Source organism: Oncorhynchus kisutch, linkage group LG12 (genome assembly GCF_002021735.2).
Source record: "Oncorhynchus kisutch isolate 150728-3 linkage group LG12, Okis_V2, whole genome shotgun sequence".
Lineage (NCBI taxonomy): Eukaryota > Metazoa > Chordata > Actinopteri > Salmoniformes > Salmonidae > Oncorhynchus > Oncorhynchus kisutch.
Window position 1 is genome coordinate 25,197,859 of NC_034185.2, and position 12,634 is coordinate 25,210,492.

At 44.3% G+C, this 12,634-nt stretch overlaps 1 protein-coding gene across 13 annotated transcripts in view; it reads left to right on the forward strand.

The window, feature by feature from the left end:
• vash2 (vasohibin 2) overlaps positions 1–12,620 on the forward strand; it is a 41,235-nt gene extending 28,615 nt beyond the window's left edge. For 3 of the 13 annotated variants that reach the window (XM_020496562.2, XM_020496563.2, XM_020496564.2), the window contains one exon: positions 6,632–12,620. In XM_020496562.2, coding sequence (XP_020352151.1) covers positions 6,632–6,701 — 70 coding nt within the window. In that variant the 3' untranslated portion in view covers positions 6,702–12,620. Of the gene's footprint in view, positions 1–6,631 lie in introns of those variants that run through there. The other 10 variants (XM_031837201.1, XM_031837202.1, XM_031837203.1 and 7 more) reach the window with 10 other exon arrangements.
• The last annotated feature ends 14 nt before the right edge of the window (positions 12,621–12,634 follow it).

Genomic DNA, 12,634 nt, shown 5'->3' on the forward strand with positions numbered 1-12,634 from the left:
TGTCGTCTGTGCTGCGGGGGACAGGTGTCGTCTGTTCTGCGGTGGGACGGTGTCGCCTGTTCTGCGGGGGACGGGTTGTTCTGCGGGGACGGGTGTCGTCTGTTCTGCGGGGGACTGGTGTCGTCTGTGCTGCGGTGGGACGGGTGTCGTCTGTTCTGCGGTGGAGCCAAATTTCTTCAGCCTCCTGAGGTTGAAGAGGCGCTGCTGCGCCTTCTTCACGACGCTGTCTGTGTGGGTGGACCAATTCAGTTTGTCCGTGATGTGTACGCCGAGGAACTTAAAACGTACTACCCTCTCCACTTCTGTCCCATCGATGTGGATAGGGGGGTGCTCCCTCTGCTGTTTCCTGAAGTCCACAATCACCTCCTTTGTTTTGTTGACTTTGAGTGTGAGGTTATTTTCCTGACACCACACTCCGAGGGCCCTCACCTCCTCCCTGTAGGCCGTCTCGTCGTCAAGCCTACCACTGTAGTGTCGTCCGCAAACTTAATGATTGAGTTGAAGGCGTGCCTGGCCACGGAGTCGTGGGTGAACAGGGAGTACAGGAGAGGGCTCAGAACGCACCCTTGTGGGTCCCCAGTGTTGAGGATCAGCGGGGTGGAGATGTTGTTACCTACACTCACCACCTGGGGGCGTCCCGTCAGGAAGTCCAGTACCCAGTTGCACAGGGCGGGGTCGAGACCCAGGGTCCCGAGCTTAATGACGAGTTTGGAGGGTACTATGGTGTTGAATGCTGAGCTGTAGTCGATGAACAGCATTCTCACATAGGTATTCCTCTTGTCCAGATGGGTTAGGGCAGTGTGCAGTGTGGTTGTGATTGCGTCTGTGTGGTTGTGATTTCGTCTGTGGACCTATTTGGGCGGTAAGCAAATTGGAGTGGGTCTAGGGTGTCAGGCAGGGTGGAGGTGATATGGTCCTTGACTAGTCTCTCAAAGCACTTCATGATGACGGAAGTGAGTGCTACGGGGCTGTAGTCGTTTAGCTCAGTTACCTTAGCTTTCTTGGGAACAAGGACAATGGTGGCCCTCTTGAAGCATGTGGGAACAGCAGAGTGGGATAAGGATTGATTGAATATGTCCGTAAACACACCAGCCAGCTGGTCTGTGCATTCTCTGAGGACGCGGCTGGGGATGCCGTCTGGGCCTGCAGCCTTGCGAGGGTTAACACGTTTAAATTTTTTACTCACGTCGGCTGCAGTGAAGGAGAGTCCGCAGGTTTTGGTTGCGGGCCGTGTAGTGGGATGTCTAGTCTGTAGTGGGCTGGCTGTTGTCAATTCTGTAGTGGGCTGGGTGTCGTCTCTTCTGCGGTTGGCTTGGTGTCGTCTATTCTGCGGTGGGCTGGGTGTTGTCAATTCTGTAGTGGGCTGTGGTGAGCTGGGTGTTGTCTATTCTGTAGCGTAATGGTGTTGCCTGTTCTATAATTGGCTGGGTGTCTGTTCTGTAGTGGGCTGGGCTGGCTGCTGGGTGGTGACTGCTGTGTCTGTCCTTGTGCTGCTCCTAGATTCTCCTCTTCAGTCCAGCCCCCTCTCCTCTCCTCTCCTCTCCTCTCCTCTCCTCTCCTCTCCTCTCCTCTCCTCTCCTCTCCTCTCCTCCTCTCCTCTCCTCTCCTCTCCTCTCCTCTCCTCTCCTCTCCTCTCCTCTCCTCTCCTCTCCTCTCCTCTCCTCTCCTCTCCTCTCCTCTCCTCTCCTCTTCTCTCCTCTTCTCTCCTCTTCTCTCCTCTCATCTCCTCTTCTCTCCTCTCCTCTCCTCTCCTCTCCTCTCCTCTCCTCTCCTCTCCTCTCCTCTCATCTCCTCTCCTCTCATCTCCTCTCCTCTCCTCTCCTCTTCTCTTCTCTCCTCTTCTCTCCTCTCCTCTATTATTCTTTAACAAAGCTCTTTGTTCAACAGTGTTTAATCAGCTGTGAAAGCCATGCATAGGCTGTGATCCTTACAGGGGCTCAATCAACACAGTTGTAATTGTTTTGATCAGCACTGAAACAAAGCCTACCAACAGGTAATTTGTGCCCTCCCAGAGGACTTAGTGAAGTCTACAGGCTTTAGTCTGAATAGTTAAGCAGAGTGGTGTTTCTCTGTGTTGAGGAATGATGTTCATTCCGTGGCCTGTGGTGAAGGATGGGCTGTTAACCAGAGCTGCTTGGAAGCCACTGTGTGAGAATGGTGTACTCAGAGAAAGTTGACGCCTTTCTGGCTGACTGATCGACTGACTGGGTGCGCTGGGTGTTGAAATCGTGGGCTCTGTGCTCCCCCTCTCCCTGGAAGACAGAATGCTGTTGATCAGATCACCAGGGGAGGGAGTAGGTGTGCTGTCCAGGGCACTGAGGAAGTAGTCTTAGATACACATATACCAGCGTACACACACACGCACACGCTTACACCGCCTGCATTGTTGGACTGGTTTGATGTTGAGATGAGTTCTTCTCTCGCTCTCTCTGGCAGAGGGAGCTGGGGGAGATGGAAATCAATGGGAAAGGATGGTGAGCAGGAAATGCACTCTGAGGGAGGGAATGGAGTGAGAGAAGCACAGGCAGGAGAAGTGCTTTCAGGGCTTCATGTCAAGCAGAATATTGAACACCGAAGACATTCGAAGAGAAATAGGAAACCTTTGTTACTTTGGAGAGAGCTTATTTATGAAGGTCTAACCCATAAGCCCCTTTAGAAATACCTCTTCTCTTTGATCTCTGGACTGAAAAGTATTTTTGTCAGAGGGAAGGTGCTGTGCGTGTGGTTATTTAGGGCTTGAGAATGCAGGTGTGTGTGTCTGTGTGTAAACATGATAGCAGTGACAGGGCAAGTGGAGCAGTGCGGGGCTGAGCTGACGGGACACCACCATCACAAAGCAGGATTAAAAAGAGATGACTGGCTGACTGAGACTCTACCCCGCTGCTTCACACTTCAAAACCCTTCTCTTCTTTCTCTCTCCCTCTCTACTCCCTTTTTATCTGCCCCCTGCCTCTCTTTATTCCACTCCGTCTTCCTCCATGAAGTTATTGAGTGGGTCTGAGGTGTCCAATACTGTAATCACTTCAATATGAAGTTATTGAGTGGGTCTGAGGTGTCTAATACTGTAATCTTCAATATGAAGTTATTGAGTGGGTCTGAGGTGTCCAATACTGTAATCACTTCAATATGAAGTTATTGAGTGGGTCAGAGGTGTCCAATACTGTAATCACTTCAATATGAAGTTATTGAGTGGGTCAGAGGTATCCAATACTGTAATCACTTCAATATGAAGTTATTGAGTGGGTCTGAGGTGTCCAATACTGTAATCACTTCAATATGAAGTTATTGAGTGGGTCAGAGGTGTCCAATACTGCAATCACTTCAATATGAAGTTATTGAGTGGGTCAGAGGTATCCAATACTGTAATCACTTCAATATGAAGTTATTGAGTGGGTCAGAGGTGTCCAATACTGTAATCACTTCAATATGAAGTTATTGAGTGGGTCTGAGGTGTCTAATACTGTAATCACTTCAATATGAAGTTATTGAGTGGGTCAGAAGTGTCTAATACTGTAATCACTTCAATATGAAGTTATTGAGTGGGTCAGAGGTGTCCAATACTGTAATCACTTCAATATGAAGTTATTGAGTGGGTCAGAGGTGTCCAATACTGTAATCACTTCAATATGAAGTTATTGAGTGGGTCAGAGGTGTCCAATACTGTAATCACTTCAATATGAAGTTATTGAGTGGGTCTGAGGTGTCAAATACTGTAATCACTTCAATACGAAGTTATTGAGTGGGTCAGAGGTGTCCAATACTGTAATCACTTCAATATGAAGTTATTGAGTGGGTCTGAGGTGTCCACTACTGTAATCATTTCAATAGGAAGTTATTGAGTGGGTCAGAGGTGTCCAATACTGTAATCACTTCAATATGAAGTTATTGAGTGGGTCTGAGGTGTCAAATACTGTAATCACTTCAATACGAAGTTATTGAGTGGGTCAGAGGTGTCTAATACTGTAATCACTTCAATATGAAGTTATTGAGTGGGTCAGAGGTGTCCAATACTGTAATCACTTCAGTATGAAGTTATTGAGTGGGTCAGAGGTGTCCAATACTGTAATCACTTCAATATGAAGTTATTGAGTGGGTCTGAGGTGTCCAATACTGTAATCACTTCAATATGAAGTTAAATCAAATCAAATCAAATCAAATGTATTTGTCACATACACATGGTTAGCAGATGTTAATGCGAGTGTAGCGAAATGCTTGTGCTTCTAGTTCCAACAATGCAGTAATAACGAACAAGTAATCTAACTAACAATTCCCAAAAAAACTACTGTCTTATACACAGTGTAAGGGGATAAAGAATATGTACATAAGGATATATGAATGAGTGATGGTACAGAGCAGCATAGGCAAGATACAGTAGATGATATCGAGTACAGTATATACATATGAGATGAGTATGTAAACCAAGTGGCATAGTTAAAGTGGCTAGTGATACATGTATTACATAAGGATGCAGTCGATGATATAGAGTACAGTATCTACGTATGCATATGAGATGAATAATGTAGGGTAAGTAACATTATATAAGGTAGCATTGTTTAAAGTGGCTAGTGATATATTTACATCATTTCCCATCAATTCCCATGATTAAAGTGGCTGGAGTAGAGTCAGTGGCATTGACAGTGTGTTGGCAGTAGCCACTCAATGTTAGTGGTGGCTGTTTAACAGTCTGATGGCCTTGAGATAGAAGCTGTTTTTCAGTCTCTCGGTCCCAGCTTTGATGCACCTGTACTGACCTCGCCTTCTGGATGACAGCGGGGTGAACAGGCAGTGGCTCGGGTGGTTGATGTCCTTGATGATCTTTATGGCCTTCCTGTAGCATCGGGTGGTGTAGGTGTCCTGGAGGGCAGGTAGTTTGCCCCCGGTGATGCGTTGTGCAGACCTCACTACCCTCTGGAGAGCCTTACGGTTGAGGGCGGTGCAGTTGCCATACCAGGCGGTGATACAGCCTGCCAGGATGCTCTCGATTGTGCATCTGTAGAAGTTTGTGAGTGCTTTTGGTGACAAGCCGAATTTCTTCAGCCTCCTGAGGTTGAAGAGGCGCTGCTGCGCCTTCTTCACGATGCTGTCTGTGTGAGTGGACCAATTCAGTTTGTCTGTGATGTGTATGCCGAGGAACTTAAAACTTGCTACCCTCTCCACTACTGTTCCATCGATGTGGATGGGGGGGTGTTCCCTCTGCTGTTTCCTGAAGTCCACAATCATCTCCTTAGTTTTGTTGACGTTGAGTGTGAGGTTATTTTCCTGACACCACACTCCGAGGGCCCTCACCTCCTCCCTGTAGGCCGTCTCGTCGTTGTTGGTAATCAAGCCTACCACTGTTGTGTCGTCCGCAAACTTGATGATTGAGTTGGAGGTGTGCGTGGCCACGCAGTCGTGGGTGAACAGGGAGTACAGGAGAGGGCTCAGAACGCACCCTTGTGGGGCCCCAGTGTTGAGGATCAGCGGGGAGGAGATGTTGTTGCCTACCCTCACCACCTGGGGGCGGCCCGTCAGGAAGTCCAGTACCCAGTTGCACAGGGCGGGGTCGAGACCCAGGGTCTCGAGCTTGATGACGAGCTTGGAGGGTACTATGGTATTGAGTGGGTCAGAGGTGTCTAATACTGTAATCACTTCAATATGAAGTTATTGAGTGGGTCAGAGGTGTCCAATACTGTAATCACTTCAATATGAAGTTATTGAGTGTGTCTGAGGTGTCTAATACTGTAATCACTTCAATATGAAGTTATTGAGTGGGTCAGAGGTGTCCAATACTGTAATCATTTCAATAGGAAGTTATTGAGTGGGTCAGAGGTGTCCAATACTGTAATCACTTCAATAGGAAGTTATTGAGTGGGTCTGAGGTGTCCAATACTGTAATCATTTCAATAGGAAGTTATTGAGTGGGTCAGAGGTGTCCAATACTGTAATCATTTCAATAGGAAGTTATTGAGTGGGTCAGAGGTGTCCAATACTGTAATCACTTCAATATGAAGTTATTGAGTGTGTCTGAGGTGTCTAATACTGTAATCACTTCAATATGAAGTTATTGAGTGGGTCAGAGGTGTCCAATACTGTAATCATTTCAATAGGAAGTTATTGAGTGGGTCAGAGGTGTCCAATACTGTAATCACTTCAATAGGAAGTTATTGAGTGGGTCTGAGGTGTCCAATACTGTAATCATTTCAATAGGAAGTTATTGAGTGGGTCAGAGGTGTCCAATACTGTAATCATTTCAACAGGAAGTTATTGAGTGTGTCCAGTTGTGGAATAAGTACCCAATTGTCATACTTGAGTAAAAGTAAAGATGCCTTAATAGAAAGTGACTCAAGTAAAAATGAAATTCACCCAGTAAAATACTACTTGAGTAAAGGTATAAAAGTATTTGGTTTTAAATATACTTAAGTATCAAAAGTAAAAGTTTAAATCACTTCACATTCCTTATATTAAACAAACTAGATGGAATATATATATATGTACTTTTTTAAGGATACTGTCACTTCAATAGGAAGTTATTGAGTGTGTCTGATGTGCCCATACAGTTCCTCAGTGACTGGGTCTTACTTTGATTGTCTTCTTGTCTTTTACTGCTCTAAATGATGACACTACATCTGTCTTGTCTCTCTCTCTCTCTCAGTCCTGCGGCTCTGGATCGAAAGCCTGCAGAACTCAGCACTTTGACCGACGGCTACCAGATCCGCATCTGAGACTCCTTGGAACTGGACTGCATTCTCCTGGTCTCCACTCTGACCACCCAGTCCGCCTCACACACCCTCAAATATGTTCACCTGACATTGTGTATATGATAATTAAAAGTATTTCTAGGGTTTTGCCAGCCTCTTCTGTAGGGTGAAGATGATGACATTGTGCTCAGTGCTAAACTGGAGGCGGACATCCAGTAGGAACACATACATTGAATATATCAAAGGTATATATTTCCTGTCCTTCATGACCAGACGAACAAAAGCCTGAACAAGAGGTGTGTTTCATTATACACCTCCACACATGCATTAGCCACATTATACATTTGCATACATATCTATTATGTTTTTAATGAAGGACTGATGCCTAAATTGCATGAAGACATATCAAGACCTCTCATGCGTTTAGAGAAGTACATATGTTGGATTCTCTACATCGTTTTTAAAAAATCAGTTTTTGTATAGCCTGTGTGCTTTTGTGTAGGAGAGCAACAGTCACATTTAATTTCCTTTTACAATGTGAAGATTCATTTTTAAAAACAGAGTCTGTGGGTTAAAAAAATAGCCGACAGTATGCTGACGTTATGTAAAAAGGATCAAATAGTGTGACTGATCATCTATTTTTTTTTCAATATAATTAATATATAGACTGAACGGTTGTTGTAATGCCTAAATCTGTAGAGGATGTTAAGTAGTTATCTGCTGGGCTGAGCTGTAGTCCGTGTGATGATGTGGGAAGTGAAAGGGTGAGGGGAGAAAGAGAGAGAAGAGTTGGAGGAAACAGGAGGTACTGTAGGCTTGAGGTGAGGGGAACAGAGAGGTGCCAAAGACCAGGGCAGTCAAGCAGAGAGCCTGCTGAGTACTCTGCTAAACCCCAGCCCTGACACTGACTCTCTGTTAGATTATCCCCCCTGTCTCTGTCTCTATAGACCCTCTCTCACAGATACAGTGCTGGGCCCGGTTTCCCAAAAGCATTTTAAGGCTAAGTTCAACATTAGAACCATCGCTTAAGATGCTTTTGGGAAACCTGGCCCGGATCAATTCATCTTTTAAGGAAATCAAAGCTTGTGACAATGATGCTTTGGAGCTTAGCCAGAACATTAACTTTTTAATCCCAAGAGAATTTGACCGTGACGTGTTGCTTCAAATGTCAACTCTGTTACACTTCAGCATACAGACATATACGAAAACATGTCTGATAATATTATGTAGCTCCTAACCTGAGGCCTTTCTGAATCCTATCACAGAATCTTGAAGTTAAGAATGCAAATACTGAACTGAACACCACAAGACAGACACATCAGTCAAATCAAGGCTTCTATGCCATCTCAACTGCCATGATGCGGTGTTGAAGATTGTTTCCATTTTTTTTTGTAGTATTCAAAAGTCATCAGATATCCAGGAGGGTGCCAACTGAACAATATAACATTTGATAGCTTTTGGTTAAACAAGCTATGCACATCAAACGGAAATGATAAATCATTGTATGTCTTCCTCAATCTAAATAGTTTCAAGATTGCAGCAGAATTGAAATCCAGTCTCATTTTCTTGAATCCTGAACGAGCTGAGAACATATCAGTTCTTGTGTTTCTAATTAACATTTTTTATTCTAACGATCAAATTGTGAATGGTGCTGCTAGTCTGACAGTATACCATCAAGGCCAACACTATTGGCACCAGCCGTCTGAAAGACTATAAGCACAAAATAACCAGCTTAATATACATGGCCAAAAGTATATGTATTGGTGAATTTGGCTGTTTCAGTCACACCCGTTGCTGACAGGTGTATAAAATCGAGCACACGGCCAAGCAATCTCCATAGACAAACATTGGCAGTAGAATGGCCAATACTGAAGAGCTCAGTGACTTCAATGTGGCACTGTCATAGGATGCCACCTTTCCAACAAGACAGTTTATCAAATTTCTGCCGTGCTAGTGCTGCCCCGGTCAACTGTAAGTGCTGTTATTGGGAAGTGGAAATGTGCTGAAGCGCGTAGCACATGAAAGTCGTCTGTCCTCGGTTGCAACACTCACTACCGAGTTCCAAACTGACTCTGGAAGAGGCATACAGTATACAATGACATTCTAGACGATTCTGTGCTTCCAACTTTGTGGCAACAGTTTGGGGAAGCCCCTTTCCTGTTTCAGCATGAAAAAGCACAAAGCGAGGTCCATACAGAAATGGTTTGTCGGTGTGGAAGAACTTAACTGGCCTACACAGAGCCCTGACCTCAACCCCATCGAACACCTTGTGGATGAATTGGAACGCCGACTGCGAGCCAGGCCTAATCGCCCAACATCAGTGCCGACCTCACTAATGCTCTTGTGGCTGAATGGAAGCAAGTCCCCGCAGCAATGTTCCAACATCTGACGGAAAGCGTTCCCAGAAGAGTGGAGGCTGTTATAGCAACAAAGGGGGACCAACCTCATAGTAATCGCCGTGATTTTGGAATGAGATGTTTGACGAGCAGGTGTCCACATACTTTTGGCCATGTAGTGTATGACTTTGGTTTTAAAATCCTCTCTAGAAGCACAATGTGCTTCACTTTTACACAATACAATCGTTTGTCTAATCTATACAGGCTAGGTTTAACATTCTTACTGTTAAACACTGCCGTAAAAAAACATTTTTTTTAAAGACGGGGCTCTTTTCAATATGCATTGCGGAAGTTCAGCTTTACAGCGTGATTGAAATTTGAAGGCAATGTCAGCTTTAGTGGAGACTGCATTTACCGTACCCACTGCATATCTAACACTTCAGCTTTCCAGATTGATTAGAACCCTTACTGGGAGGAAAGACTGCTTTCACTGCTGCAAATCTGGGACCTGAAAGATAATACTCTTAAGTGATGTAGCTAAATTAGAGTTGTGCTCTTAACTGTTTAGTGTTGAGATATATTGTGTTGTGGCTGAGTTCTATTGGTGATTATTCGCTGTTTCTTGAACACATCTGTTACTGAGTGCAGTGTTTAATCGTGCTGGTTGTTGTTTTTATGACGTGGTGAAAACACTTTGTTGTGATGATGATGATGATATATTCTTTGGACGAGGTGTGATTTTTAAAGAAGCACACCACATTGTAGCAGTATCATTTTTCAAAGGTCTTGCCATGTTTGTGCTGTTTACCACTGAATAGGCTTGAAAAATGAAGTATCATCTAATGGGATAATGGTTAAAGAAAAACAGTACCACTCATGACTGTAGATTTCTTTTATCCATTTTGTATTTACCAAATGGTGTTTAAAAAAAGAAAAGAAAAACAGAATCAAGTTATCTGAATAACTGCACAATATGAGGAACCTAAACCAGCTACCACCACTATAATATACCACCAACTACTGCATTTAGTGGTTGATAACTTGAAAGGCAATGATGTGCTGTTGGGACTAAGTGTTACTGAATATTTAGGTGTTTTCAAAGCACGATGTGGACTGTGGAACTCTACCTTTGAGTCACCGCAATTCAGCTTTTTAGATGAGACTGTTTTTCCTGTATTAACGTACGTTTCATGAGGAGTGTTTTCTTGGCCTCTTCTCGTAAATGGGAATGTACTAGGACTCTGAGTGTTAAGAGTGTTCTCTTGGCCTCTTCTCGTAAATGGGAATGTACTAGGACTCTGAGTGTTAAGAGTGTTCTCTTGGCCTCTTCTCGTAAATGGGAATGTACTAGGACTCTGAGTGTTAAGAGTGTTCTCTTGGCCTCTTCTCGTAAATGGGAATGTACTAGGACTCTGAGTGTTAAGAGTGTTCTCTTGGCCTCTTCTCGTAAATGGGAATGTACTATGACTCTGGGTGTTAAGAGTGTTTTCTTGGCCTCTTCTCGTAAATGGGAATGTACTAGGACTCCGGGTGTTAAGAGTGTTTTCTTGGCCTCTTCTCGTAAATGGGAATGTACTAGGACTCTGAGTGTTAAGAGTGTTCTCTTGGCCTCTTCTCGTAAATGGGAATGTACTATGACTCTGGGTGTTAAGAGTGTTTTCTTGGCCTCTTCTCGTAAATGGGAATGTACTAGGACTCCGGGTGTTAAGAGTGTTCTCTTGGCCTCTTCTCGTAAATGGGAATGTACTAGGACTCCGGGTGTTAAGAGTGTTCTCTTGGCCTCTTCTCGTAAATGGGAATGTACTAGGACTCTGGGTGTTAAGAGTGTTTTCTTGGCCTCTTCTCGTAAATGGGAATGTACTAGGACTCTGGGTGTTAAGAGTGTTCTCTTGGCCTCTTCTCGTAAATGGGAATGTACTAGGACTCTGGGTGTTAAGAGTGTTCTCTTGGCCTCTTCTCGTAAATGGGAATGTACTAGGACTCCGGGTGTTAAGAGTGTTCTCTTGGCCTCTTCTCGTAAATGGGAATGTACTAGGACTCTGGGTGTTAAGAGTGTTCTCTTGGCCTCTTCTCGTAAATGGGAATGTACTAGGACTCCGGGTGGTAAGAGTGTTCTCTTGGCCTCTTCTCGTAAATGGGAATGTACTAGGACTCTGGGTGTTAAGAGTGTTTTCTTGGCCTCTTCTCGTAAATGGGAATGTACTAGGACTCCGGGTGTTAAGAGTGTTCTCTTGGCCTCTTCTCGTAAATGGGAATATACTATGACTCTGGGTGTTTAAATGGGAATGTACTAGGACTCCGGGTGTTAAGAGTGTTCTCTTGGCCTCTTCTCGTAAATGGGAATGTACTAGGACTCTGAGTGTTAAGAGTGTTCTCTTGGCCTCTTCTCGTAAATGGGAATGTACTAGGACTCTGGGTGTTAAGAGTGTCCTCTTGGCCTCTTCTCGTAAATGGGAATGTACTAGGACTCTGAGTGTTAAGAGTGTTCTCTTGGCCTCTTCTCGTAAATGGGAATGTACTAGGACTCTGAGTGTTAAGAGTGTTCTCTTGGCCTCTTCTCGTAAATGGGAATGTACTAGGACTCTGGGTGTTAAGAGTGCTCTCTTGGCCTCTTCTCGTAAATGGGAATGTACTAGGACTCTGAGTGTTAAGAGTGTTCTCTTGGCCTCTTCTCGTAAATGGGAATGTACTAGGACTCTGAGTGTTAAGAATGTTCTCTTGGCCTCTTCTCGTAAATGGGAATGTACTAGGACTCTGAGTGTTAAGAGTGCTCTCTTGGCCTCTTCTCGTAAATGGGAATGTACTAGGACTCTGGGTGTTAAGAGTGCTCTCTTGGCCTCTTCTCGTAAATGGGAATGTACTAGGACTCTGGGTGTTAAGAGTGTTCTCTTGGCCTCTTCTCGTAAATGGGAATGTACTAGGACTCTGGGTGTTAAGAGTGTTCTCTTGGCCTCTTCTCGTAAATGGGAATGTACTATGACTCTGGGTGTTTAAATGGGAATGTACTAGGACTCCGGGTGTTAAGAGTGTTCTCTTGGCCTCTTCTCGTAAATGGGAATGTACTAGGACTCTGAGTGTTAAGAGTGTTCTCTTGGCCTCTTCTCGTAAATGGGAATGTACTAGGACTCTGGGTGTTAAGAGTGTTCTCTTGGCCTCTTCTCGTAAATGGGAATGTACTAGGACTCTGGGTGTTAAGAGTGTTATCTTGGCCTCTTCTCGTAAATGGGAATGTACTAGGACTCTGGGTGTTAAGAGTGTTCTTGTTTATACTCATGCCACTGGTGCTGCCAGTTGGCTGGTATTATTCTCATATCTTTCTGGAAAGGGCTGATCTATTTGTCCCATTGGCTGAAAAGGAAAAGTATTGATGGTAGATCAATAGCAGAACAAATGGTAGCATTTCTTACAGCACCACTATTCTATTGAAATGAGACTTTAGAATCTGCCCCTGGTTTTCTCCATGTATGATGATGACAGGGTGATTTTTGTATTTTGACCACTGGTGGAAGATAATGTCCTCCCAACTCCTACTGTTACACTGATCAGTTGACAATGGTTTTTTATCAACTCTACCATGTGTTGTAATAAAAAATGATTTATGTTTCTATTCGGTCTTTGCTG